This window comes from Oryctolagus cuniculus, chromosome 7, assembly GCF_051225735.1.
Source record: "Oryctolagus cuniculus isolate XC-2025 breed Fujian yellow rabbit chromosome 7, ASM5122573v1, whole genome shotgun sequence".
In the NCBI taxonomy this organism is placed as follows: domain Eukaryota; kingdom Metazoa; phylum Chordata; class Mammalia; order Lagomorpha; family Leporidae; genus Oryctolagus; species Oryctolagus cuniculus.
Genome location: NC_142873.1, coordinates 39318138 through 39344442, shown reverse-complemented (window position 1 = coordinate 39344442; position 26305 = coordinate 39318138). Strand labels below are relative to the sequence as shown.

At 51.4% G+C, this 26305-nt stretch overlaps 2 protein-coding genes across 7 annotated transcripts in view; both read left to right on the top strand.

Moving 5' to 3' along the window:
* ATP1A4 (ATPase Na+/K+ transporting subunit alpha 4) overlaps window positions 1-13677 on the top strand; it is a 33888-nt gene extending 20211 nt beyond the window's left edge. For 3 of the 6 annotated variants that reach the window (XM_002715242.6, XM_089299727.1, XM_089299729.1), the window contains 10 exons: window positions 2996-3132; window positions 3481-3631; window positions 3920-4088; window positions 5433-5587; window positions 5739-5862; window positions 7353-7498; window positions 10497-10627; window positions 10741-10842; window positions 13015-13106; window positions 13400-13677. In XM_002715242.6, coding sequence (XP_002715288.3) covers window positions 2996-3132; window positions 3481-3631; window positions 3920-4088; window positions 5433-5587; window positions 5739-5862; window positions 7353-7498; window positions 10497-10627; window positions 10741-10842; window positions 13015-13106; window positions 13400-13428 — 1236 coding nt within the window. In that variant the 3' untranslated portion in view covers window positions 13429-13677. Of the gene's footprint in view, window positions 1-397; window positions 1538-2995; window positions 3133-3480; window positions 3632-3919; window positions 4089-5432; window positions 5588-5738; window positions 5863-7352; window positions 7499-10496; window positions 10628-10740; window positions 10843-13014; window positions 13107-13399 lie in introns of those variants that run through there. The other 3 variants (XM_070077486.2, XM_089299728.1, XM_089299730.1) reach the window with 3 other exon arrangements.
* Window positions 13678-17183: 3506 nt separating this feature from the next.
* On the top strand, window positions 17184-25935 carry CASQ1 (calsequestrin 1). Its single transcript, NM_001082268.1, is given in 11 exon segments — window positions 17184-17614; window positions 19271-19355; window positions 20122-20222; window positions 20438-20549; window positions 20866-20939; window positions 21250-21380; window positions 22510-22555; window positions 22974-23028; window positions 23248-23348; window positions 24123-24197; window positions 25296-25935. Coding segments are annotated over 11 exon segments (1188 nt in total). The 5' UTR covers window positions 17184-17353; the 3' UTR covers window positions 25443-25935.
* The last annotated feature ends 370 nt before the right edge of the window (window positions 25936-26305 follow it).

Below are 26305 nucleotides of genomic sequence, written 5' to 3'. Positions count from 1 at the left end.
AACCAGGGCCTGGATGTAGGAGATTGTGACGAGTGAGTTTCATATTCACGCCATAGCCCAGCTCTTCTCAGAGACAGCAGAACCATACCTCATCAGCTCGGGGAAGCCAAGTTATCTTCCTGGTCCCCCACAGTTCATAAACTACCATGCTGTGCTGTGAGAAGGGGCTCACATCAGTGTTCTGAGCTCTGAGTAAGCAGGTGGAATGAGGAAAAACTCGAGGGAGGGGTTTACATGGATCACAGCTGGGAGCTGGGCAAGAGGGTCACGACTGTAGGGACAGTGGGGGAGGCCCTAACAGCAGTGAGAAGGGTTGGGTTTTTTGTGGGTATTTTGCAGTTTTTTTTATATATATTTTATTTTCACTTATTTGAAAGAGTTACAGAGAGAGGGGGAGAGCAAGAGAGTGAGAAAGGGAGAGAGAGAGAAAGAGAGAGAGACCTTCCATCCACTGGTTCACTCCCCAAATGGCCGCAATGGTCAGAGCTGAGCCGATCCAAAGCCAGGAACCAGGAGCTTCTTCCGGGTGTCCCACTGGGTGCAGGGGCCCAAGCGCTTGGACCATCTTCTGCTGCTTTCCCAGTGCATTAGCAGGGAGCTGGATCAGAAGTGGAGCAGCCAGAACTGAAATCAGTGCCCATACAGGATGCCAGCGCTGCAGGCCAGGGCTTTAACCCACTGTGTCACAGCACCATACCCGAGGGGTTGGTTTCATTCAGGGTAACTATAGGGCAAGAGGGTACCACAGGCTGAGGCAGAGCCGGCTCGTGATGGTCTGAAGAGGACTCTGAGGAGGCCACAGGCCAGGAGCTGCAGTGGGAGGCCTCAGTGCCTTCTGGTCCATCCCTGCTCCCAGCACAAGTTTGCACAAGTTTACCCTCTGCACACTTAAAGGACAGGAGCTTGCTGCACTTGGTGGGGAACTGGGAAGTGGAAGACGCACACACGGCACCATCCTTGCAAGAGGACAGTCTAGAACAGACTCACAGGAGCTTTCCCGTAGGGTGGGGTGGGGTGGGCCCTCCCAGGGCCGTCTCTGCAACGGCATTGGCACAGAGCTGACACATGCTACAAGGCTGCTGAGTGAAAGAGGTTGCATAACAGGTCCCTGGCAGCCAAAGTTTCCCAAAGAAGTCACTGGGGGACTGGGAGTTCCCAGGCAGCCGTGTGCTCAGTACTTTGGAGCAAATGTGATTTAAAAAAATTTTTAATGACCCCATTATCGTTGTCACTGAGACTCTCGGTAGCAGGAAGGTATTTGGCTCTTGCTCTGAATCTGGCTTCCCTCTAAGAACTGCAGCCAGGCTTTGAGTGCTGTCGGGAGAGCCTGTGGTTTCTTTATCAACACTGCAGTTTCTTTCAGATGAGTCCAATCTGGGGGAAGAGGGTAGCAGGGAACAAGAGGGCAGTTTCCAAGGCTGCGTGGGAGTGGCAGAGGTGCAGTCAGCACCGAGAAGCTGCAAGTGAAATTCCTTTAGTGCTGGATGAATGCGAGAAACTGCTAGATGCCCTTTATCTCAAAGGACGCATTCTCTGTGTAAGTGCGCTTCTATTGTATGGGTGCATCTCAGTGCCTGGGGAAACTGTGCCCTCGGAACTCGCTCCTGGGGGTGATGGACTTCATGTTTTGATTTGGCTGGCTTGGCATGGAGGTGATGCTGCTGAAAGCTACCCTAGAACAGTCCATTTTGAGTGGTCAGAATGAATGTGGTCCAGTCCATTTTGAATGGTCAGTGAGGATGCCACCGTGCCTTGTCTAACAGGTCCTAGGTCACCACTGATGAGCCGCTGAGAAGTTGTCAGGGCCCTGGAAGCCTGAGCAGCATCGCTAAGGGCCCAATGGGAACTGTACCTGGAAGGCAACCTTCTAGGCAGGTCCCTGCTGAATCCTCGCCACTTACTGGGCACCCCCCGCTATGCTTGTGAGGATCCAGTGCCCTACCCAGCCAGAACACTCAAAAGCAGTGGTTGAAACAGCTCAGTGCCATTTTACTATGTCTCTCGTAACCACGGTTTCGTTAGCCCTTCACTATCTCCTTCTACTGTCAGGTTAGTCAGTGTAGAATGACCAGGGTTCATGAAACTCCTTAGTTGATACTTCGGGAGAGACTTTTTCAAGGCTGAATTTTATGCTTTATGCTAAGCAAACAGACTGACCTTTCCAGGACTTGTGTTCTGAAGGCAGGCAGATAATTTGGCCACAGTTGGTTTCCTTTTCCCTCCAATCAGAGCTGGAAAAGTGATGTGCCTGCAGAGCACTTGGGAACCAGGGGCGTGGATCCTGTTAGCATCTGTTCCTCCATTTGACAGTTATCTCTTGATGGCTTCCTGTGTGCTGGATGTGATGTTGCGGGCAGGAAACTTGACAAAGACCCCACCCTTGCAGAGCTCTCCAGTTCAGTGGGGAAGGACAAGCAAGCAATCACCAAACAGAAAACGATGGATGCTGACGTCCAAAGAGCAGGATCCTCTGCAAGCACAGAACTTGGGCACTTGGTCTTTGTGTGGGAATGGGACAAGACCAGGTATCAGGTGTCTGAAAATGAGTTGGAACTGAGAGGCAGAGTGAGACCACGAAGAAAACAGAGGTAGAGTGAGGATCTGAATGAACTTTGCAAGTAGATCGGTGTCCCAGACGTTCTATCTGTAGATGTTTTATCTGTAGATGTTTCTGTCTTTGTGCTTCAGGAAGCAGAATAGTCTTGGAAACAATGAAATGAAATTGTGAATACAGTAACCCCCCATCCGCCAAATCTCTGACTTATTTCCAGGAACTGAAACCATCCTATATTTTGTGGTCTGATGGTCCTGACCCTCTCTCAGTGTTGAAGCCACAGTACCAAGGTTTTTGGTCTATACCACAAGTTCTTGGGAATGAGCTACCAAAACTTGGTTGAATGAAAGCATTAATCTATTCGTTCTTAGAGGAGAAAGATGAAGCAACCAAGGCTTCTCAGAAAATGATTCTGCTCCTCTTCTCCCCTTGCCACTCCAGGTGATCATGGTGACAGGTGACCATCCCATTACAGCCAAGGCCATTGCCAAGGGTGTGGGCATCATCTCTGAAGGCTCTGAGACAGCAGAGGACATTGCTGCCCGGCTCAGGATTCCTGTCACACAAGTGGATACCAGGTGAGACCCCAAGAGAACACAGATTTGCCACTTTTCCCTCTCTCCACCCAGACCCCATGCACTGAAGTTCTTGAGTCTTCTTCAGTAGGTAGGATGTGTGGGGTTTATACGCTACAAAGTAAAACATACCAGGGAGATAACCACCTCAATCTGCCAGGGAGGAGCATTTGGCCAAAGAGGAGAGAGAATGGAATGTGTCTGTGTGGGCACAGTGGATGCCTGGGGACATCGGGGGACGCTGGGTTGAAAGAAGAAAACAGGAAGTTGCAGAAGCCAGTTGGAGGGCCCTGCAGTCCCTGGTGAATTCTCAACTCTCACAACCAGGCTTTCGAAATTCTCTTCCCTCAGGGCTGTCAAAGCCATCGTGGTGCACGGCTCAGAACTAAAGGACATGAACTCACAGCAGCTTGACCACATCCTTAAAAACCACACCGAGATTGTGTTTGCTCGGACCTCCCCGCAGCAGAAGCTCATCATCGTAGAGGGATGTCAGAGGCTGGTAAGGGAGGCAAAGGGGCCCGGGGAACCTGGCAGCACCAGCCCCATTTCAGGCAGGGGAACGTGGGGGCTGGGCTGGAAGAGATTCCAGAGAGCATCCCACCTGGAACGTGCGTGGTGGCCTTCATCTTGGCAGCTCTCTGAGGCTCTAGGGAATGGCCAGGGTCCTTCCAAGATCAAGCAGGTTTGCATCAACAAGTAAGGGAAGCTGAAATCCAGCTGATCTTTGAAACAGGTCTTGAATCTGACACACTAATTATTTCACGCCTGTGGCCTGGATTTCCCCCAGGGAGCCATTGTGGCGGTGACGGGTGATGGGGTGAACGACTCCCCCGCGCTGAAGAAGGCGGACATCGGCATTGCCATGGGCATCACTGGCTCTGATGTCTCGAAGCAGGCAGCGGACATGATCCTGCTAGATGACAACTTTGCCTCCATCGTCACGGGCGTGGAGGAGGGTGAGGAAGCAGGGTACCCAGGGTTGGGACTTGACCTCTGGACTCACGTGGGAGTTGCTGTACATTTTCCTATCATATCTTGTGTGTAGTGTATATTTGCCTGTCAATCCAATCTCCATGACCCTATATAGACAAATATCACTGTAAGACACAGTTTTGCAAAGTAAATTCAGCTAGTCCTAAGAACATCACTATCTGGTGTCCTTTCTTTTGAGATCATGAGAAGTCCAGTTTTGCCAGGGAGACTGGGGCTCTGGTACAGTATAGCGTCATCTTCCACTGGGATTCATGTGGGTCTAATGGCAAATTCCAAGATGTAGCCATGTAACCACACCTCTGCGATCTGCAGTCTTCAGGATACACTCAAGGAACGTGCTACCTGAAGGATGATAACCCCTCCAGATCAGCCAGAGCCTGATCTATGAACTGATTGCAGGAGCCCCACTAAGCAGCCTCTTTCCCAGAGACCTCTGAACAGCATGCCCATAGGCAAACAGGAGATTTGTAGCCCAGGCTCCCTGCCTTGTGCCTATAGCTATCCTACTAAAACATATCACATCCACATAATAATAATGGTTACCACTTTGTTGAAACTTGCTATGATCCTGCCAATTTGCTCAATATTTTATGTCCAATCAATTCAATTCATAATCTGAGCTTTTGAGCTCAGATTATGTCCTGGGCACTATTCTGGATGCTATGGATATAACAGTAGGCATAAAAAGGATACAAATCCTTGCTCTCTTAGAACTTGAACTTTGGGGGTGGGGGTACAATAACATAAGTAAATTGCATAGTAAATTAGATGGAGGGAAGTCCTGTAGGAAAAAATAAAGGCTGGGCGTGCAGGGGAGGAGCACGTCACCTATAGGGCCATCAGAGAAGGACTCAGCAATTTTGCAAGGCAGGAGTGAAAGTCAGGGAGATAAGCAGAGCCCAAGGTCACATGCTAGTTATGGTAGAAGATGGGATTTGAACCCAAGCCTGTCCCAAGATCCAGCTCTTTCCACCTCAGCCTTCATTTTACAAAGGCTTTTATGCTGGCATTCTCGGACATCTCCGGATTATCCAGGCCCAGCCCTGCTTAATTTTCAGAGCTCAGATAACCATAGCCTTGTTGACTCCAAAAACAAAGAGTACACAGACAGGGCCTGCTACTGAATTATCACTCTCGTTTATAGTCACACAATCTAGAAAGAAAACTGGGACCTCCAGGGTCTAGGATCCCCAGACCCTCCGGTGAACTGTGACACTTCTCCCTAGTGGTCTCTCTGTCCAGGAGCTGAGTTTTGGGAGGAGTGTCCTCTCCATGCTTCTCATGGAAGGCTGGTCCCCCGCCCCCAGGTCGCCTGATCTTTGACAACCTGAAGAAATCCATCGCCTACACCCTGACCAGCAACATCCCCGAGATCACGCCCTTCCTGATGTTTGTCGTCCTCAGCATCCCCCTGCCCCTGGGCACCGTGACCATCCTCTGCATCGACCTGGGCACCGACATGGTGAGGCCCAACCTGGGACCTGGCTCTCAGAACTCCTGGGATGGACGGAGGACAAGGAAAAATCAGCGTCAAAGGAGAGGGCAGAACTGGGGTTGTTTGTGAGTGTCCTTCTGAGTTTGTGGCCCTGTCGTTCCCTCCCTCCACCCTTCAGGTCCCTGCTATCTCCCTGGCTTATGAATCAGCCGAGAGTGACATCATGAAGAGGCTTCCACGGAACCCAAAGACTGAAAATCTCGTGAACAACCGACTCATCGGCATGGCCTACGGACAGATCGGTGCGGCCAGAGGCGTGAGGGGGTGAGGGAGAGGGGCATGGTGGCCCCTGCCTGTCCTTGGAGCCATCTCAGCTTGGAAGTCAGGGAGACACTTTCTCTATAGGCTGTGTTAGGCCCTAGGAACACAAAGAACCCCATGATCTCTGATCCGTTCTTGATTTTACAGTCCAATATAAAAAAAGAAGCAATATATGTAACAATATCTTTCCAAGTCCTCAATAATAAGTTTAGACTCCTAACATACCAGGAGCACAACACAATTAGGGGAATGAGATGAGAGAGGCTTTATGGTGAAAATAGGACTTAAATTTTTGTGTGTGGTCAGGTGTGCGAGACCAGTGGAGAGAGGAGATTCTCATGGCCTGATTAGAGAAGAGGGAAGAAACCAGTCTTGTGATGCCCCTAGTCTTGATCAAAAGAGTAGTGGAATAAGGCTGTACATTTAGGCATAGTCCATATCGCGGCCAGCCTCGAAAGATATTTGAGAGCCAGTAGAGGTTTTTGTACTTGAGCTGCCAAGTACAGAGAAGTGTTCCAGGGAGTAGGGTGAGGGACGGACTGGGAAAAGATGAGGCACAAGAGACAGGATCCTTGATTTGAGCCCCGGCTGTTCCACTTCCGATCCAGCTCTCTGCTATGGCCTGGGAAAGCAGTAGAAGATGGCTCAAGTCCTTGGGCCCCTGCACCCACGTGGGAGACCCAGAAGAAGCTCCTGGCTCCTGGTGCAGCTCTGGACATTGCAGCCAATTAGGGAGTGAACCAGCAGATGGAAGCCCTCTCTTTCTCTCTCTCTGCCTCTCCTTCTTTCTCCGTGTAACTCTTTCAAATAAGTAAATAAATAAATTTAAAAGAGAGAGAGAGAGAGAGAGAGAGAGCATCCTAATATTTAGGGGAAGGGGACACCTAGAAAAAGTACAGATTTAGGGGTTGGACTCGTCATTATTACCACTTATTACCCATACACTGTGGACAATGACTAAATCTTTTTATGTTTCAGTTAGAATATAAATAATAGTTTGGAGCTGTTGTGAATATCTATGTCCACACAGCATCTGTACAGTGCATAGCCCTGTAGTTGGTAGCCAAACCCTCACATCAGCTATTGCTCTGGTCCAGGCATGGGGGACAGAGGTTTGACCAAGGGAGAGGTAAGAGGCAGACAGAAGACATGAGGAGAGGACAGCACCAACTAAGTGTCCAAATGGCAGAGAAAATGGAAAATGCAGAGCCCAGCTGTCACTCAATTTGGAAAGGGCATGGGTTTTTAAGATTACATAATTCAAAGATGACTCTGTGTTAGAATTTAGAGGAAACTGTCAGGGCTTGGAAACAGAAAGAGGAAGATCAGACTGTTTGTTGATGGAAAAACCCTTCAACCAGACACATGCCCACAGCTCAGATGCACACCTAGCCAGTTAGCAGCCTCTGTGATCTGCCTTTGGGGCCCTTGTCTGAACTAGGTTCCACTGTCCTGCAACTCTCACTCACAGGGATGATCCAGGCTCTGGCTGGATTCTTCACCTACTTTGTGATCCTGGCTGAAAATGGTTTTAAGCCTTTCGACCTACTGGGTATCCGCTTAGACTGGGATGATCGATTCTTAAATGACTTGGAAGACAGCTATGGGCAGCAGTGGGTGAGTAGACAGGGCAGGGGAATAGATGGTGATGAATGAGTGGGGTTGGCAAATTTTGGAAGAGTTGAGGGTGGAGACATAAGAGTTGATACCTCATCTTCAGTCCTATATGAGCATTCTAATGTTTGCCCTCAATCTCCAATCATATCTGCAAATAGTCTCCTGCTTCCAATACCCTCATTTTTATTTGCTTCTACCATTGGTCAAATGTCTTTATCCTGCTAGATCCATCAACTTCCTTGGACATGGAGGTGTTCTTTGTCACATCAACTTCTCCAGGCTGATTTCTGTTTTTCAGGTTTGAACCATGGTTGTCCCAGAAATGAATGCTGGGTCCTCTTTTACATCTCCTTCCCTTCCTATTCAAACAATAGGATTTAAAATCTGAAACTTTTGTTTACTCTTGATCTCATCACTCTAAGCCTTGTAAATCTAGAGGATGCCTCTGTAGCAGTCTTTGTTGACATCCAAGATGAGCAAGGCTCAAACTGAACCTTCTCCCCAACCATGTGTGTTCAAGAACTTTAGTGAGTGTGCTTTCTGTGTGTCTGTGAGCACTCACATCCCCATCTAAGACACTGGGAGATGTGACACCAAGTCATACTTGAACTATAGCGGACACTTGGTCTATTGCCATAGAACCCAACCTTCTGTAACTGAGGAGACTACATCTCGAACATTTAGTGACTCACTGAGAGTACCACAGCGCATCCGTAGAAGAGCTGGACTGGAAGTCTAAACTTGTGATTCCGTGCCCAGGTCTTCTCTGCTTCACCAGATGCCTCCACACCAAGCTAATTGCAGGTTTCTGAAACATGTCTTCTGAGGTTTTGGGAGCATGCCCATATGCACACTTGACTTCTGTGACCTGTCTCATGAGGCCATCAGAAGTCGATATTTCCAGCTGTTCCAGGCTCTGAAGATGCCCAAAGTCCCCATTGCTGTGCACCCTGCCAATGTATCTTCAATCCTCAACTGTAGCCTTTTAGTTTTTGTTTGTTTTTAAGATTTGTTTATTTACTTGAAAGTCAGGGCTGGGATGGTGCTGTGGCATAATGGGCTAAGCCACCATCTGCAGCTTCTCCATTTCTGATCCAGCTTCCTGCTGATGCACCTGGGAAAGCAGCAGAGGATGGCCTAAGTGCTTGGGCCCCTGCATCCACATGGGAGACCCAAAGGCAGGGCAAGAGAGACAGAGATAATCTTCTACCTACTGATTTACTCCAAAAGGCTGCAACAGTACAGCCAGGAGCCAGGAACTCTATGCAAGTCTTACACATGGGTGGCAGGGGCCCAAGAAAATGGGCCACCTTTTGTTGCCTTCCTAGTGGCTAAGCAGAGTAGCTGAGACTTGAACCAGCATTCTGATATAGGATAACATTGTCCAAGGCAGCAGCTTAACCCACTGTACCACAGTGCAGGCCCCTGGCCCTTGTTCATTTTATGGCATGACACCTCCTCCCTGCTGCCAGACACACTGAGACATGTATGTATTTATAATAAACTAAACATAATTTCAAAGTAATTTGAGGTAACAAGAATTCTCCTTGCACACTGAAGAGATCATGAGGTGTTACAAAAATGCATGAGAACAGTTGCTTTGAGGAATGAACTCAATAAAAGCAGAGTGAGTCCCTGTCTCTTCCACTATTGTAGTTTTCAGATCACCTAGTGTGGGCTGCCCACCCGAGGAGTACACCCAACACTGCTGGAAGCATGATTGTACCTTCCCTTCTAAATCTCTCATTAGCAATTCCACGGATGACCCTTTTATTCATTCATTCGGCAAATACTTGTTGAGCATCTCCTACATACCAAGTACAGTTCTAGGCCCTGGGCGTATGGTAGCAAACAGTCATGACTATGTCACTGCTCTCATGGAGCTTATTTCTATTACGGGGTGGACAAGAGGAGGGGAGACTGATGATAAGCAGAAATATAACATACTGGGGCAATGGAGTTTAAGTTCCAGGGAATTCAAGAAATGTTCCAATTGAGATATTTGAGTGTGATACAAAGATGAAGATGGTGGTTAAAGAGAAAGAAAGAGAGGAAGGGGTACTTGAAATTAAGATTGCAGAGAAATCACAAGTAGTAGAGGGGATAAAAATGAGGACAGGAGCAGGAGAAGAGTAATAGGGATGCTAGGGAGAGGTGCAGGTGAGGGCAGCTGACTGCAAGGCAAGATAGTGGTGTGATCTGATGCACATAAAGATGCTGACTGGTCTTGGTCCATGTTCCACGCTTGGCTCATTGATTTTCAGCCTTTGTTTTCTAATCCCGTAAGGCTCCATAGCTCTCTCCAAGTCCAACTTTGACCACATCCCCTGAGGTTGGATATCTATCTCATTATTATGCAGTTCTGCATATTTTCAAACTTTGCATTTGCTCTATGAGTTATTTATAAACATCCTGCTTCATTTTTTAAAACATAAGCTTTTCCCTCCGAGTCTAATTTAGATGGACTTCTTTGGTATCCCTTGGCCTTATGTGATCTCTATTTCGTAACCTATTATTCTGATATTGCTGGCATATTTATCTTCCCCTCAGACTCTAAGTTGCTTATAAGGAAAGTGTGAATGAATGAATGGATGGATGGATGTCTCCCACCTATCACCTCTTTCAGCATTCCTTTCCCCTCTGCGTTCACAAGGCCCTCTGGCCCTGCCTCTCATTCTTACTACGCCTTCCACTCTGTCTTCCTTCTCCTACGCTGTCCTTCTTACAGACTGGGCATCCACTGAGCCGTGTGCTTCATGCCATTCACTGAACTAAGCATGGGGAGGAGAGCACTAGGACGAGTAAGACAAAGTCCTTGTCCTGGAAGGCTCTCACTCAGGAAAGGGAGACACACACAAATCATAACACAGCAGGAAGATGCTAAGGCAGACATGTGTGAAGTGCTGCGGGAGTGGGCAGAGGAGCCCACTCAGCCTGGGGGTCAGGTGTCTACATCTCTTCTGACAACGTTGCCTCCTCTCCACCCGCCCTCCCCCAGACCTACGAGCAGCGGAAGGTGGTAGAGTTCACCTGCCACACGGCCTTCTTCATCAGCATCGTGGTTGTGCAGTGGGCTGACCTCATCATCTGCAAGACCCGGCGCAACTCGGTCTTCCAGCAGGGCATGAAGTGAGCACCCACCAAGTGGCCCCAATATTCTCCCAGTCCCACATACAGAGACGAGCCATTCCCCCGGCCCTTTCCTCCTCATCTCCAACACAACCACAAATGCTTCTTCCCAGAAACAAGGTCCTAATATTTGGGATACTGGAGGAGACATTTCTGGCTGCCCTTCTGTCCTACACTCCAGGCATGGACCTAGCCCTGCGAATGTACCCACTCAGGTGAGTAAGGCAAGGGGGATGCGAGTCGGGGAGTCTCTGGGCACGGAAGAGCGTGTGAGCTAGGGGGCCTGCCTGGATAAGTGGGGCTGCACTCAGTGACTCTGGGAGAACGTTGTCACGGCGCTGACAATCAGGTCTTACTTAGGAAGGGATTAGGCATTCTGCAAGCGAGCACAACCCACTAGCCACGCGAATGCAGCAGACTTACTGGTGTTTTCAGAGAACGAAAGCGTTTTTGTGAGATGTGTGGTATAGCTGTGCAATACATACTGCTTGGAGCTGAAGTAGCCATAAAAATAGACTAATTTATGCTTAGCTAGTTCTGTTGTAGTTATGCAGAGATGTTTTAATGCATCTATATATGTGAGTGGGCATACTGGAATGCTTACTGTCTGATACTTTGCCTTGTTCAACTGCCTGGTCTTCGGTTTGTTTTAACATTAGTTATGCTTTTGTGAAAAAAAAAATTGCACTTAAAAATTTACGGAGAAAAAAGCAGAAGTCCCATTTCACTTCCATCTCCACTACACAGCCTTGCATGGGTAGTCTCTGTTAATGACTCAGTGTGTATCCTTCCAATGCGTTTGCCATGCATTTGCATACTTCCTTCACTTTTCCATCCCCTGAAGTGTTTTACTTAATGCTTAACACAATGCAATGAATGTTTAATACACCCTGGTGCTGGCATCAGACACTAACAATCCCAGCTTTGAAACTCAACTCCACTATGTATTATTCTATGACCTTGGACAAGTATAGCACCATTCTGTGCCTCAGCTTCACCTGCACAAGCTCAGAGAGTTGTGAGGATCCTACGTATAGAAATAGGTATAGAACACAGAGCACACTCGGGCCATGGTAGATGCTTTCTTAACAGCAGCTTTGTTCTCGTCGCTATTATCAAATGCATTTGAGTGTTACCTGTGCTTCCAAATACTCTGTATATATCAAGATCATAGAATCTGGCACCTAATATTGTGATTCCCTATTTTGTGTTCAACCTTTTTTTCTCCAGCCCCCGAATTCCTTGATGTCAAAGATCAAAATGGTTATATGATAACATGGTTACATTTTTGTTTCCCGAATACAGAACACAGACACAGGGTAGACATATGATTACTGCTGAATGAATGAGTGACTATCTGTACATAAACATTTATAGTTGCTGTGTGCCTGTGTGCAGAAGGAAGCATGGCTTAGGCCCTGTACTGCCCAATAGAGTAGCCACTGTCTGTATGTGACTGTTGAGCTCTTGAAATATGTCTAGAGAGACTGAGGAATTGAATTTCATTTAAATTTATTTAAAATTTAAAACTAGAGCAGTGTAAAACGTATTTCCATTAAACACAACTCTTGTTTTGGTTGGACTATCTCATTTTAACCATTGAGGGTTTAGTATGTGAGTTGAGATGATGCCATCAAGATTTCTAAGACTTAGGATGGAAACTAAATTGTTAGCAAGGTCTATATTGAGCACATGTTGAAAAATGGTTATTTTGGATATATTGGGTTATATAAAATTATTAAAATTAATTTCATTTGCTTCTTTTTACACATCCTAGTGTGGCTAGTAGAAAACTTTAGATTTCACATGTGTTGGACAGGGCTATTGGTTTAGGCCTCTGTCTGTCATTCAAGCCCACTTCAGTGCTCGTCATCCTGGTCACTAATTATAGAAGAGGTTCAGGAAGAAAAAAAAAGTCCCCCTTTTTTTTTTTTTGCAATATGGAAAAGTGTACATTTACATATATATTTCCTGGCAGAATATCTCCACCCTAGCTGTCTGGGGAGTGTCTCGGATAGACTCATCCTTTGCAGGTGCAAGGCCTGGAGTGTGTAGAAAACAGAGGTCTCCCTCGGCAACTGCACAAAAGGCAGTCAGTAATCTCCACCTCCACCGTATGATATTATCATCACCTTTGTGTGCTTCTTTCTGTCTTGAGCCCCTCCTCTCCTCTCTACCCCCACTCCCCCCCCCCCAGGCTCTGACCTCCTTAAGCTAGAGCTGGACAGTGTCTTACTTACCTCACTGTCTCCAGCCCCCAGCTCTATCTCAGGCACAGAGTGGGCACAGTGGTGGACACACCCAACTCCTGTGCACTGTTTAGTGCGCCTGCTTTTCTCCGGCCCCTGAGGTCTCCAGCCATACCGACTGACTCTTGTTCTCTGCAGGATAGCCTGGTGGTTCTGTGCTGTTCCCTACAGCATTCTTATCTTCATCTACGATGAAATCAGAAAACTCATCATCCGTCAGCGGCCTGGCGGTGAGTCTCCTGGGCCCTGCTCTGACTGACTGGTCTCCAGACTCCTAATGGGCCCTCCCCTCTTGCTTGGTTCCTCCAGACCCACCGCCTCTCTTCCCACCTCCTTGCCTGATCCCAGGCCTGGAGTCCTCAGCGCCAGTACCTTGCTCCTTCCACTCCTCTGTGCCAGGTCCACTGCTGGATTCCAGACCCCAGGCCTCCTTCCAGTCTTTGGTGTTTCCCTCCCACCTCGCTCCCCTTGCTCCCCTCCCTCTGCCCTCGCCCCTTCTATGCTGATGTCTTTTCTTCTGCAGGCTGGCTGGAGAGGGAGACTTACTACTAAACTCGGCAGAGGAGAGCTCCACACGGCTCTGGGCATCGTAGGAGCCAGGACGACATGTTTGCCACAGCATCAGAGATAACATATGGGTTGGGGGCCAAGAGATACTAGGGTGAATTTCCTTGGATGAGAGAAACAGGCGATCCTGGGGCTGGGTTGAGGGCACCATGGGTGGGACATGGGGTGGGGAGGGGCAGGGTCTTGTGGCATCCAGTGGCCAGTCTAGAGAGTAAACACTTGGAGCAGCTCTCACCTGGCTGGATGTGCCCTATCTGATTTGGGGAATTCCTGCGAGGCTCCCCGAGGGCTTCGTGGTGATCAGAGGTGGGGGTAGGGGGCGTGGGGAGTCTCCCAGGAGCCTCTGTGGATGCTGGGAGGGAATCAGAATCAAACATCCTTGCCCCACTTTGACGTCACCTCCAATCCCTTGGTGGGAAAGGACTCGATGAAGGACTGCCCACAAGGTCCAGCTGGGGTCAGGGACAGGAGATAGGTGAGAGAGGAGCAGTGGCCTCACCCACCTGGGGGCTGGCAGGGTCACTCGTGCTCCTTGGAGGCCCTTGGACCAGCTTACAGAGCAGAGTCACAGTGCTAGAAGAGACCTTTCATCAGCAAAGAACCTGCAGGCCCGAGAGGTCAGCCTGGGGAGCAGTGACCCTCTGTGCAGGAGCCAGGTGGGTAGGGGGTGACCTCATCCCACCCCCCCAGCCTGCTTTCCTGGGCGGAGCCTTGAATGAGAGGCTGTCACAGCACTCCTGAATCCCCAGAGCTTTCCTTTGAGGCTCAGGGGCAGGTGCACCGCTGCATCTGGGACCACCTCTGCCAGGAGTCCCGGGGAGCCCCTCTCCCTTGCCTCTTCCGGCGTCCTCTGGCTATGGGAGTACCCTTTCTGCCTAGGAGGCCAGCTCATTCTCAGGCCCCTTTCCGAGTGAGAGGACTGGCTCTGTCCAAAAGTGCAAAAGATTTTTGAAAAATTCATAGAAAAGGCTACGCAGAGATTACAAAACATTTTGCTTTAAAATACACTTCATTCCATTCTCCATAAATTTTTTAAGTACCCATAGGCTCAGAGTGAGAGAAGTGCTGGGGGAGGAGGCTGGAGCTGTGGCACAGTGGATAAAGCCGCTGCCTGCAGTGCCGGCATCCCATATGGGCCCCAGTTCAAGTCCCAGCTGCTCCACTTCTGATCCAGCTCCCTGCTAATGGCCTGGGAAAAACAGCAGATGATGGCCCAGGTGCTTGGGCCTCTGCACCCACATGGGAGACCCAGAAAGAGGCTCCTAGCCTCTCTGTTACTCAGGCTTTTTAATAAATAAATAAATCTTAAAAAAAGAACAAACAAACAAAAAAAGGAAGCTGAGGGAAAAAAAATTGTCAGCTGTCACCAAAAACAAAACACACAGAAGCGCATTGTGACTGCCTCCTACGCTTGGCGCTGGGACCAGGAAGGGCCGTGGCTGGGTCTGGAGTTCAGGCTCCAGGCTGGTGGAAGGCAGGCTGCTGCCTGGAGCAGAGGCACAGCTGGCTGCACCAATGGAGGCGACTACCTCAGGCCCTCCTCAGAGGTCCCCCTCCCCCTTCAACACAAGGTCTCCCAGGGTCAGGGCTATCCCAGTCTGGGGTCTTTCCGCAGCTGAACCAGACCCCGGAAGATGGAGGGGCAGGGGTGCCAGTGAGTGAGGTGGGGAGGGGGAGCGCCAAGGGGCCAGCGCCTCAGGTTTCAGTAGCTGGAGCTTTGGGTTAAAAATACAGAGGCCCCAACTCAGGGTCATTTGATCCCAATGGCTGAGGCATGTTAAATCCAAAGGCCTGAAGACAGGGGCCTAGAGGGAAGGGGCCGGAGTGGAATACAGACAGGAAGGCATCAGAGAGAGGAGGGGGTGCAGATGGCACTGGGCCAGAGGGGGCAGGGAGACGAGGGAGCAAGCTGGCCCAACCGGTGAGAGGGTGAGGGACAGAGCAGGCCAGCGTCACCTTGCAGCCCCGTCTCCCAAGCTTGGCAATGCAAGAGCTCAAACCGACCACGGGACAAGTCTGATGTTCCAGAGTTTCTGTCCAGATGTTTCCTCCTCCCCAGAATGCCACCCAAGTGAGAAACTGGAGCTGGCTGTCATGTAGGTCACCTACTTCTGGGCAGGCCTGCCTGCCTCTCCCAGCCGAATCTATCCTGGTTGGGGGTCTGGAGGCCAGGACACGGGATCCTGAGGTCTCTAGCTCTAAAGGGCTGGGCTTGAGCCAGCTTTGGCCTCTCTTGCTACAGCGACAGCTGTCCCTCTTGGACTCACTCCTGCCATGTTCTTGAGATCTGTGGGGCTGTCCTTGCTGAACTGCGTAAGGTCTGCTCCAACAGAGTGTGGAAAAGCTATTCTGCTAACGTTTTCCACAGCTCTGCCTTGATATGCAAAATAGATACTGCCCCCATCGGGCCCCAGCATCAGAGATACTTCCGGAGGGCAGGGGTTGAATGTCTGGCTTTGGTCTGGTTTCCTTTGTGCCTCAGTTTACTTCTGTATGGTGACAGCTCTGAAGGGCCTTGGAGAGGATCCTTCCTTCCCAGGTGCCCAAAGCTGAACTCAACCATGCTGCCCTCCCCTCCAGGCTGGGGTCCAGGAATTACAGCCCCTACCTCCGACTCGGCTGTGGTCTCAGGTGCACAGAATTAATCGACATTCTTGGTTCAGGGCGCAGGGCCCACCTCTTCCTGCTGTCTTGGTATTAATTCCCCCACAATACTTATACATGATTCTTTTTGTCTCAATGTCAGGTACACCAGAGTAAGTAGTAGCTATTCGCTCTCCTTGGAATCCCGCAGCCTGGGGAATCTCCCTCCCCACTGTCCTAGAAAACCGAGTCCCGCGGGATCAGGGCAGAGAGTGCATACAGGAGGAGGCAGACAAATGGCATTCTCCTTCTCACGGGGCGGGGGGTGGGGGGGGGTGGGGGGGGGTGCAGCGGTGGGCCGTTGCAGAGAAACCCCAAATCTGCATCCCTACTGGGTGGGATCCCAGCCAACCCAGCCCTACCCTGCATTCCCGAGTTAGGAGTGTTGAGTGAAGCAAAGGAAACTGGCTGGAGGCGGGCCAGGTCGCCAGTCTTGGACGGGGCTCGGTCTTTTATTCAGAGAATGACCTCATCCTTGGTCCTGGTTCTTTAACGTGAGGCGCAGGGGGTCTCTTTCCTGCAGCCCGGACTGCAGCTCCCTCTCCCCATAGGACCAAAGAAACAGACTCCCTTCTAGAAGACCTCCGGGCTTTAGGACGCAGAATCGGTGTCACTTTTGTCGCCCCGACCCGCCAACACCACCTCTCCACCTGCCCGTGCCTCTCTCTAATTACCCTTGCCCTGCCCTGGCTCCGCTGATCACCTCTGCACCCCAACCCCCTGCGCCAGCTTCATTTACCTCCGACTCATCTGATCTTATTTTTAGCGGCGGCGGGCGTCTCTCCCTTTCCTTTCTTAATATGGTGATGAGCTCTGTGTGGGGACAGGGGCTGAGGAGCCCTGGACACTGGGGGAGGGGGAGGGAAGGAGCCGTGGGGGCCTGGGGGAGAGGTGCAGGAGGTGGGAGGATTCCGGCCCTCGGCCCTCGTGGAGCCGTCCTGGCCTCAGAAGGTTATCTGTCTCTCCTGCCAACCACGGAGACATATTTAGACAGGACCAGGTGGGGCCCGAGGGGTGCCAATTTCAGGGGGCAGCTCCGGTTCCCTCCCCGCCCCCTGCTCCTGTCCCTCCTCCTGACCCTTCTTCTCTTGGCTCTGTCGGCACTTTCTCTAAGACCCAGCAGTGTCCTCTGTCCCCTGCTCTGGGCCACTCCCCACCCCACCCCCACCCTGAGCCCCGAACTCAGGATTTGGGATCCAGGGGCCTCTCTGTACCCCCAGTTAACCTCCTCTGGACCAGGAGCGCCGACCCAGATCCCACTACCTCCATGAACGCCGCAGACAGGATGGGGGCCAGGGCGGCGCTGCTGCTACTGCTGGTGCTAGGCTCGCCCCAGTCAGGGGTGCATGGGGAGGAAGGGCTGGACTTCCCCGAGTACGATGGCGTGGACCGTGTGATCAATGTCAACGCAAAGAACTACAAGAACGTGTTCAAGAAGTATGAGGTGCTGGCGCTCCTCTACCACGAGCCCCCCGAGGACGACAAGGCCTCGCAGAGACAGTTTGAGATGGAGGAGCTGATCCTGGAGGTGAGTGGGGGTCTGCAGGCCTGCGGAGGCCAGCCCCTCTCCTGAAACCCTGTGTCCAGTCGAGGGTGGCATCTGAGGGCCCGGGGGCCATGCGGCAGGACCCCTGTCTTGAGAAACGGGACACAGGTGGTCTGTGTGTGGCCTTAACCAACTGTGACATGGACTCAGGAACACAAAAGACCCAGCATGGTCAGGTCATTGCAGAGGGGAGGCTGCAGGGCACCTGCCCCCCATGCCATGGGAGGCTGGTAGGACCAGGTTTGACTAGGACAGGGGGCAAACAAGGAAAAGGGAGGCAGTTGGGGGCAAGAGGAAAACTGCCCTGTAGGGTATCACAGCCCCTGCACACCCTGTGTACTCTCCAAGTCAGCACACACCCCTTCTCCACACACTTCAGAGGCTGCTCCCCACAGATATCCAAATTAAATACCACTGCTATCTTATTTGAGTGTCATTTATTTAATGGCTAAATGTTTAAATATCTCCTGGAGACAATCCTGCCTCCCGCCGGCCCCAGTGCCCTCTCTTTCCCTCCCCCCTCTGCAATTCCTTGTCTGTCTCTGTCCCATTACGCTGGACACCTTGATGGGAAAATTCTTACAGACGAGGAAGGCTCTGGAATTCTTCCCCTTCTTCTAGTGGGAAGCATCTCCGCTCCCTGAGTCTGACTTCAGACACAAAGGAGAGGAGGAGGGGTTTTGGGGAGAGAGAGAGGGAGAGGAAGGATGAAGCCTGGAGGACTGGGAGATGCGGTCGCACACTCCCCTCCAGGAGCCAGCATGTATTTGACTTTCCTTGTTTAAGTTTCTGCAGCCCCTCCCTGGCTTGGTGGTGCAGTTAGGCCCCAGCTTGCCCAGAGCTTGGAACATTTTAGGGCTCTCATTTTTGTGTGCCCCTGCCGGGCGCTGGAACCTGCCATCTGATTAATGAGCTGGGTATTTTTATCCAGAGTGCTTAGTATCCCCAGCCATCCACCTGCCAAGTGCCTCCCTCCCTTGCCCATCCCCCTGAGAATGATGGCGCCTGAGTCTGTGCCGGGTAGGGAAAGCTGGGCAGTGAACCAGGGTGGAGCACACAGCTGGGAGGCCTGGGGGGCAAGTGGGTGAGGCGAGGGCCTCTCAGTCCTGTCAGTGTCTCTCCCTGTGAAGGTGATGAGTGGCATCCTTTAGTCTCAGCTCTGTGGCCGTACCCACTCCTCAGCCTAACAACCAGAGTCCCTGCCCCTCGCCCTCCAGGATTCTTGCCGTTGGGAGTCACTCAGAAGAATCCCACAGACTTCTACCCTCACCCCACCCTGACTTGGCCTTGGTTCAGGATGGAAGGGGAGGGGAGACACCCTCAATCACTCTTAAGCCAGACTCCCCAGCACCCCCCAAGACCTGGGAGGTGTCAGTGTAGTGCCTTAAAGTTCAACATAAGGAGAACATTGCAAATGTGCAATAAATATTCATGAACTAAATAAATGTTGAACCATAAATGGTTGTTGTAAGGTGATCTCAAGGGTTGTAAGTTTTGGAATAACCCCGGTCTTAGCAAAGGATCAAGGTCAACTTCTATTTCCTCCACCCCCATTAGCCTGAGTTGAGAGCATGAGATGGGGAATAGGGGTTAATGAGGATTCCAAGGGTTCATTTTAACCCTTCCTCCTCCCTCCAGTTAGCAGCCCAAGTCCTGGAAGACAAGGGTGTCGGCTTTGGGCTTGTGGACTCTGAGAAGGATGCAGCTGTGGCCAAGAAACTAGGTAAGAGAAGGGAGGGAGGAGCAGGAAGGGGACAGTGGCACGTGGGAGGACTTGGCCACACAGGCCGTGCCATCTGAGGGGCTCTGGAACTCTCCCCCCAAGTGTCTTTCCAATCTGTACTGGGACTGAAAGGGTTACTGCTGGGGGCCCGGCCTCTCCTTTATTCCTTTTAAGAGACCCGAGCTAGAAAGAGGTGGGGCAGCCTTCTTTACTCTTACCTAAAGAACCACGGATGGTGTAGTAGGGAAGGGAGAATCAGGCACAGAGGCAGTGTTAAAGGCAAACGCCTCTTCCAACGCCTCCACCCCCACCCTACAACGGTGGCCAGGTGTTACAGCACCCAGCCACCAGGGGGCAGCACGGCTGTGGGCCAGGACTCCGGATATGGATGGGGGAGGTGTGCTTAGTAATAATGAAGTCATCTGGTCAGTAATAGCAGAGTTAAAGGGCTGGTCTGAGAATCAGCTACTGCAGTCCTCAGAGGAGACAGCTTGAATGTTCGTCTCTAGTCACGACAGGCAGAGTAGAAGAAATACTGCTAAAAGTTTGTCTTCTGATTTCCTCCCCTGATATAGACCCTTAGCTTCTCCCTAGAGAGGCCCTGACTAGCCGCCTGGGCTAAACCCAGACATGGATACCAGGGAGCAGGACTAAGGGGCAGTGGCCATGGGTGGGGCAGGGGCAGGAGAGACAGGAGATGTGGGGTCCAGTGGGATTTTCAGATGGGAAGGTTAGGATCCTGGCTCAGCTCCTGCTTGCTCCCTAGGACTAACCGAAGAAGACAGCATTTATGTGTTCAAAGAAGATGAAGTCATTGAGTACGATGGCGAGTTTTCTGCTGACACCTTGGTGGAGTTTCTCCTTGATGTGAGATTCCCGGGACCTAACTACCTTGCCTCAGAATCCCACTGTCCACTGGTCCCCGCCAATCCCAGCCTTACAGCATACATCACACACACACACACACACACACACAGAGTCAACATCTAGTCTTTCGTCCAGTTCCCCAGCCGCCTCCTCCTTGATCCCCGCTGCCCCCTGTCCCAGTTCAGAAGCTCAAATCAAGTCCTCTGCCCTTCCAGGTCCTAGAGGACCCCGTGGAACTGATTGAGGGTGAACGGGAGCTGCAGGCATTTGAGAACATTGAGGATGAGATCAAACTCATTGGCTACTTCAAGAACAAAGACTCAGAGCGTGGGTAACCCTCCGACTCCGCCTTTGACCTCCCAGGGTCCCACCTCACCCGTCTTTCTGCCTCCCTGCTTCACCTGCACTGTACCAAACTCCCTGCACCTCCCCCCCCGCCCCCGCTGTGGTCCGCTCCATCACCTGCCCTAACCTCCCTGCGCCCCAGAGCACTCCCCCTGCCCCTGGTACAGCCCTGCTGGATTTCACCCGCTCTCGGAGGACTTGCGGGGGGCTGGTCTCAGAGTGAACAGAAGAGAGGCAGAGGGAGTGACAACCAGGGGACCCTGGATTTCCAGAGACTGACTCCACATTCCCCCCTCAGATTACAAAGCTTACGAGGAAGCGGCTGAGGAGTTTCACCCCTACATCCCCTTCTTCGCCACCTTCGACAGCAAGGTTCGTCTCCTCGTGGCTGGAATGGGTTTCCCTCCTGCCCCTAAGCTGCCCTCCAGCTCCGTGTCCCCAAAACCCATGGGGCATCTGGTCCCCACGCTCCCCGCCTTACCCCAGCTCCTCCTGCCCCTACAGATTTGAGAGCTAAAGAGGGGCTTTAGACGATCTAACCCACCCCTCTCTTGTTAAGCCAAGCCCAGAGAAGTTAAGACGCCCGGCAGTGATGGGGATCCAGGTTAAATGACTCCTTTCCCAATATTTGTTCCCCCCATGATACCCCTGATCCTCCTCCCTCCTCCTCCCTGCTCCAAAGGTGGCGAAGAAGCTGACCCTGAAGCTGAACGAGATCGATTTCTACGAGGCCTTCATGGAAGAGCCTGTGACCATCCCAGACAAGCCCAACAGCGAGGAGGAGATTGTCAACTTCGTGGAGGAGCACAGGAGGTAGGGACTGGATACGCCCCTCCAAGTGGGCTAGGCTAGAACACCTGGCCCGTGAGATGGGCCAGGGAAGCTTGGCCAGCCAGGGAGCCGTGCTCACCTGGGAGTGAAGATGCTTCTGGGCCCAGGTGCTCACTGATACACTGGCAACTTTGCACACTCTGGGTCTGACAGAGAAGAGCCTCCAAAAACTGTGTACACTTGATTGTGATATTGACGGAACTGTAAAGCAATCTGTCAACAAGTGAGTGCCTGTGGCCGGCCAGGAACTGCAAGGTGCTTGCTGCCTTATTATAGTTCATCCTTCTAACAGCCTCAGCTGGAGAGGCTCCACAGGTGGTGTCGGAACTGGGACTTTTGGACCTGGTCTGCCCCATGTTCTTTCTAACCTATCACCACTCACCAGTGGTTCTCACCAAGGTGGTGGAGGAGGTGGTGAGGTGTAGGAAGGATTTTGCCCTCCAGGGGACACTTGGCAAAGTCAAGAGATATTGCTGGTTATGGAGAGTGCTACTGATATCCAGGGGCCAGAGGCCAGAGACCCTGCCAAATATCTGACAGTGCACAGGGCAGTGCCCCACCCCCACATCCCACACACACAACAAAGAATTATCTGGCCCCAAATGTCAAAAACGCTGAGGTAGAGAAAACTCTGCCCTAAGCTCTTATAATTCTCTTTCCTTCACCATACTCCACAACTGAAAATACCCATTCATCAGTGTAAATACTACTTACTGTCTCCCACTAGATTATGGCCCCCTTCTGCAAGGCAGGGACACGTTTGCCTGGTTCAACTCTAGCCAGCACCTTAGCACAGTGCTAGAACATCCAATTCAATTTTATGGAATGAGTGAACGAATAAATGAATGAATTTCCAGATGCCCATTTCTCCCCCACACACACCCACCCGGTCTCTCTTCCAGTCCCGTTGCCCACCCTCCCCTCTCCCACTGCTGCAACCGTGCACTGATCTGGGCCTAGTGCCCAGAGCTTAGACTTTGTCAGATGGCTTTGTTCTGGGCTACAAGCTGTCTGTGCCCTGGGCCTGACCCAGAGGCAGCCTGCGCTATGGGGACCCTCTGGAGCGGGTGTCCTTCTCATAGGCCAGGTAATGACCCTCTGTCTCTTCTAGGTCTACCCTGAGGAAGCTGAAGCCTGAGAGTATGTATGAGACTTGGGTGAGTGCCCCTGGCCAGGGCCAGGCCCTCAGGGGAACGGGTTGCTGAAGACTCAAGCCCTAGAAACATCCAGGCCCACTTGTAGAACAAACAGTGCACCAGCCAAAGCAGGAGGTTTTCTGTTCTGAGGACTGTGTCGGGAACTGGGAGACTGACCTAAGTGGATGAAGATGACGAGGGAGGAGCCCCAAGCTCGGGGATTAAAGGGGCCGCCAGAGGAGGTGTGGGGCTCTGGAACTGACAGGGACAGGGTCACTTGGAAAAGGGTCACCTCCACAAGAATAAACCTGGCCCAGAAAGCTGGGTCTCCTCACAGCCCAGGTTCCAGGGACACCTAGGCTCTGTCTGAGCTCTCCTAACTTCCAGGGCTGTGGTAAGGTCTCCTCCCCCACCCAGTTCTCCCTCCTACCCCCATCAGGAGGACGATATGGACGGAATCCACATTGTGGCCTTTGCAGAGGAAGCTGATCCTGGTGAGAGAGCAGTGCCGGATGGGGCTGGGGGGAGGGCAGCGGGGAGGCAGGTGTGTTTGTTGGAGCATGGGCCTCGATTGCCTGGCTTTCCCCGGAGTTTGCAAACAGTCTTGTGCTGGACCTGTGGAGTTGTGGGAGGCAGGGAAGTAGATCTGGGCTCCCATTTCCTCTGTCTCCTTCCCCTCTGCCTCACCACACACCTCTTGTGCTCCCTCCAAGATGGCTACGAATTCTTAGAGATTCTCAAGTCTGTGGCCCAAGATAACACTGACAACCCCGACCTGAGCATCATCTGGATTGACCCTGATGACTTCCCTCTGGTAAGAGGCGTGGCTCAGGCATCGCCATCCCAAAGCCGGGGCTTAGCCAGAGGGACCTTCTGAGCAGGGAGCTTTCTTTCAGAAGCCCTATCCCCATGTCCCAGTTTGGGGACCTTGCGGGGCCATGCCTGTTGCACCCTCCAGGGCATAGAGGACTTCCTGAGCGATAGAAAATAGGATGAAAAGTGAGTTGCATTTGACATAACACAACTCCCGGAGCACAGGCTTGGCAGGTAGCTCATGTGCCAGGACTCACCAGAGTTCTAGTGAGGAGCTGGGCACAATAACCCTGTGCTCAGGTTATCACAGCAGAAAGATTCCATGTGTCAGGGGACAGTTTATTCTCAGCAGCATCCCCAACCTCTCGCACTCGCTGTCCAGTGAGTAAATGAAAGAACAGAACTGTGAGGAGCACTGGTGATTACCAGGGAAAACTACTTCAACCTAGGGATGGAAGAGCTGAGCGCCAGGGAGAGGTGCCTTGCCCCAGATCACAAGGCCAGTCAGCAACAGGCCCAGGGTCAGCACAGGGCTCTCCTGCCTGTTCTCAGCAAGTGCGCCCACTTGGCCCCTCCTGATGCTTTCCCTTGGGGATTTCTGCTTTCACTGCTGGCCTCTACTCTTTGCCTAAAAGCCCTACAGCTGACCCGTCCCCAGCCACTGCCAATCCAGGTTATCCCCCTTCCTTGTCCTGAGGCTGGCCCTCACACACACCCTCCTGGACTCACGCGCACCCAGACTCCATTAAATTGCCGTATTTGGGTCTCTCTGCAGCTGGTCCCATATTGGGAGAAGACATTTGACATCGATCTGTCAGCTCCACAAATAGGAGTCGTCAATGTTACTGATGTGAGTTTCCCTCCCTCATCCCTGCTGGACTCCCAACTCCGCTTCCCACCTTATCCACTCCCCTCCCCTCTGCTAACCAGCAATGCCCCGTCTAATGGCCGGTGGGGGTGGAGGGGAAGATTTTGAATCTGAACGTGGCCGGCCACACCTCTTGGAATCGGTTGCCCATCCTCTGAGGCCCAGTTCAATCCTTTTCCTCTGTGAAGTCTTTCAGATCTGCCATTTGAAACCATTCCCTCCATGACACTCCCAAAGCTCATTTGGCATTGAGAACATGACTTTTATGTGACTCTTTATGTATCCTATCTCTCTCAGTAGACTTTGAGTTCCTTGAGGTCAGAAATCTTCTCAAGCCCACTCAGTAGGTGTTTCAAAACTGTCCTCTGAGTTTAACTGAATAGGCTACAATCTTTGCTTTCATTATATTCCAATGATGGGAGAGGGTATTCTATTAACAGGACTGAATCTGATAAATTTTTTTGAAAAATTCCAAGAAGGCACAGAAATCGAAGTGATTTATGCTTGAGATAATCAGAGAAGAGTTTGAGAAAGTGGCATTTGAGATGCAGATTATACAGTGTGCAGGATTTCAACAAGTGGTGATTAGGGGAAGTCATTTCAAGCTGAGGAAAAAGCAAGATCAAAAGGCCAAAAGTAGGAAAATGAGTATCAGGTTCAGGAAAAGGAAAGTAGCTTTTTATGGCTTGGGAGTCTAGAGATCATTGAAGGTGGCAGAGGCAGTTATAAAAAGCCTTGCATGCTGACAAATTGCTGACTTTCTTCTTTTGCCTATGAAGAGCCATGAATGGTTGTGCACCAAGGGCATGATGGAGAGTTCTGTTTTAGGAAGCTGGGTATCGCAGGAGCAGGGGAGACAGAAGGAAGGGAGAAGGCCCATTGGCTGATCCAGCTTTTCTTTCTGTTCCCACCTGTCACTTCGCTAACCTAGACCTCCCCTGGGACAGTTTTCTTGGCCACTGACAGATGAAAGGAAGGGACAGAGGATGTAAGGAAGGAGGTACAGAGCACAGGGAGTGGAAGGGCAGCCCCAAAGCCCTGGGTCGGCTTAGCTTCTGTCCCCCACGCTGCCACCTCCAGGCGGATAGTGTGTGGATGGAGATGGACGATGAGGAGGACCTGCCTTCCGCGGAGGAGCTGGAGGACTGGCTGGAGGACGTGCTGGAGGGTGAGATCAACACAGAGGACGACGACGACGAAGACGATGACGACGATGACGATGACTAGTTGCTGTGGCAGCTGCCTTCCAGCCCCACCTGTTATCCTCAACTCCTTCCTACCTTCCTGTCCTTCCCTGAGCTCCTCGAGGGACACTTGGTCATTCTCTGCCATTGGGCCAACTGGGGTCCTTAGGCTGGGTGCTGAGACCTTGATCCCCCTCAGCTGATGAGGAAAGGAGCGACTTTTCCCTAGATCCCAGCCGAGCTCTCACCCTTGATTCTTATTCCATAACTTACCTGTCGCTATTATCTGTGTCTTCCATTGCTCCCCACACTCTCCCTCATGATGCTCCTCTTAGCATAGCTATGGGCCCTTCCCCCCTTCTTTCCCCTTCATCAATGCACAGCCTTCTCCTCCTCTCTCCAATCCTATATCCTCTCAGTGCCCTGACCCTGGCCAGGAGGAAGGGAGGGCACTGTGTTTGGGGCTGTAGCACAGTAATCTCTCGTTAATGTATTTGGGTCAAATGCAAGGCCTTAATAAAAAGATCTGGGGCAGCATGAGCAAGTGTCTGTTAATAAAGTCTCACCCCTTTGGCAGGAGGAAAGTGGCCCGAGGACAGGGGCTTGAGGTACAGGTGCCTTGTAGGAATGAGTTAGGGGGGTAGGGCTCCCTGCAGGGAGTTATCCCAGGAAAGCCTGGATTATGTATCTGCTTTGAGTCAACAAGCCTCTTCTGCACACATGGTCCTTGTCCACGTCCAAGGCTGCTGTTAGGCTCTGGGAGAACGGGGAGTGCTGGGCCTGTCCCTGCTCTTGAGCTGATTAGTCTCACTGAGAAGTCAAGACAAGCAAACTAAACAACTGCAGAAAAATACAAAGCAGTATGTAATTAAGTGATTACGTGCTGCTCGATAGCATCCTCCCTGT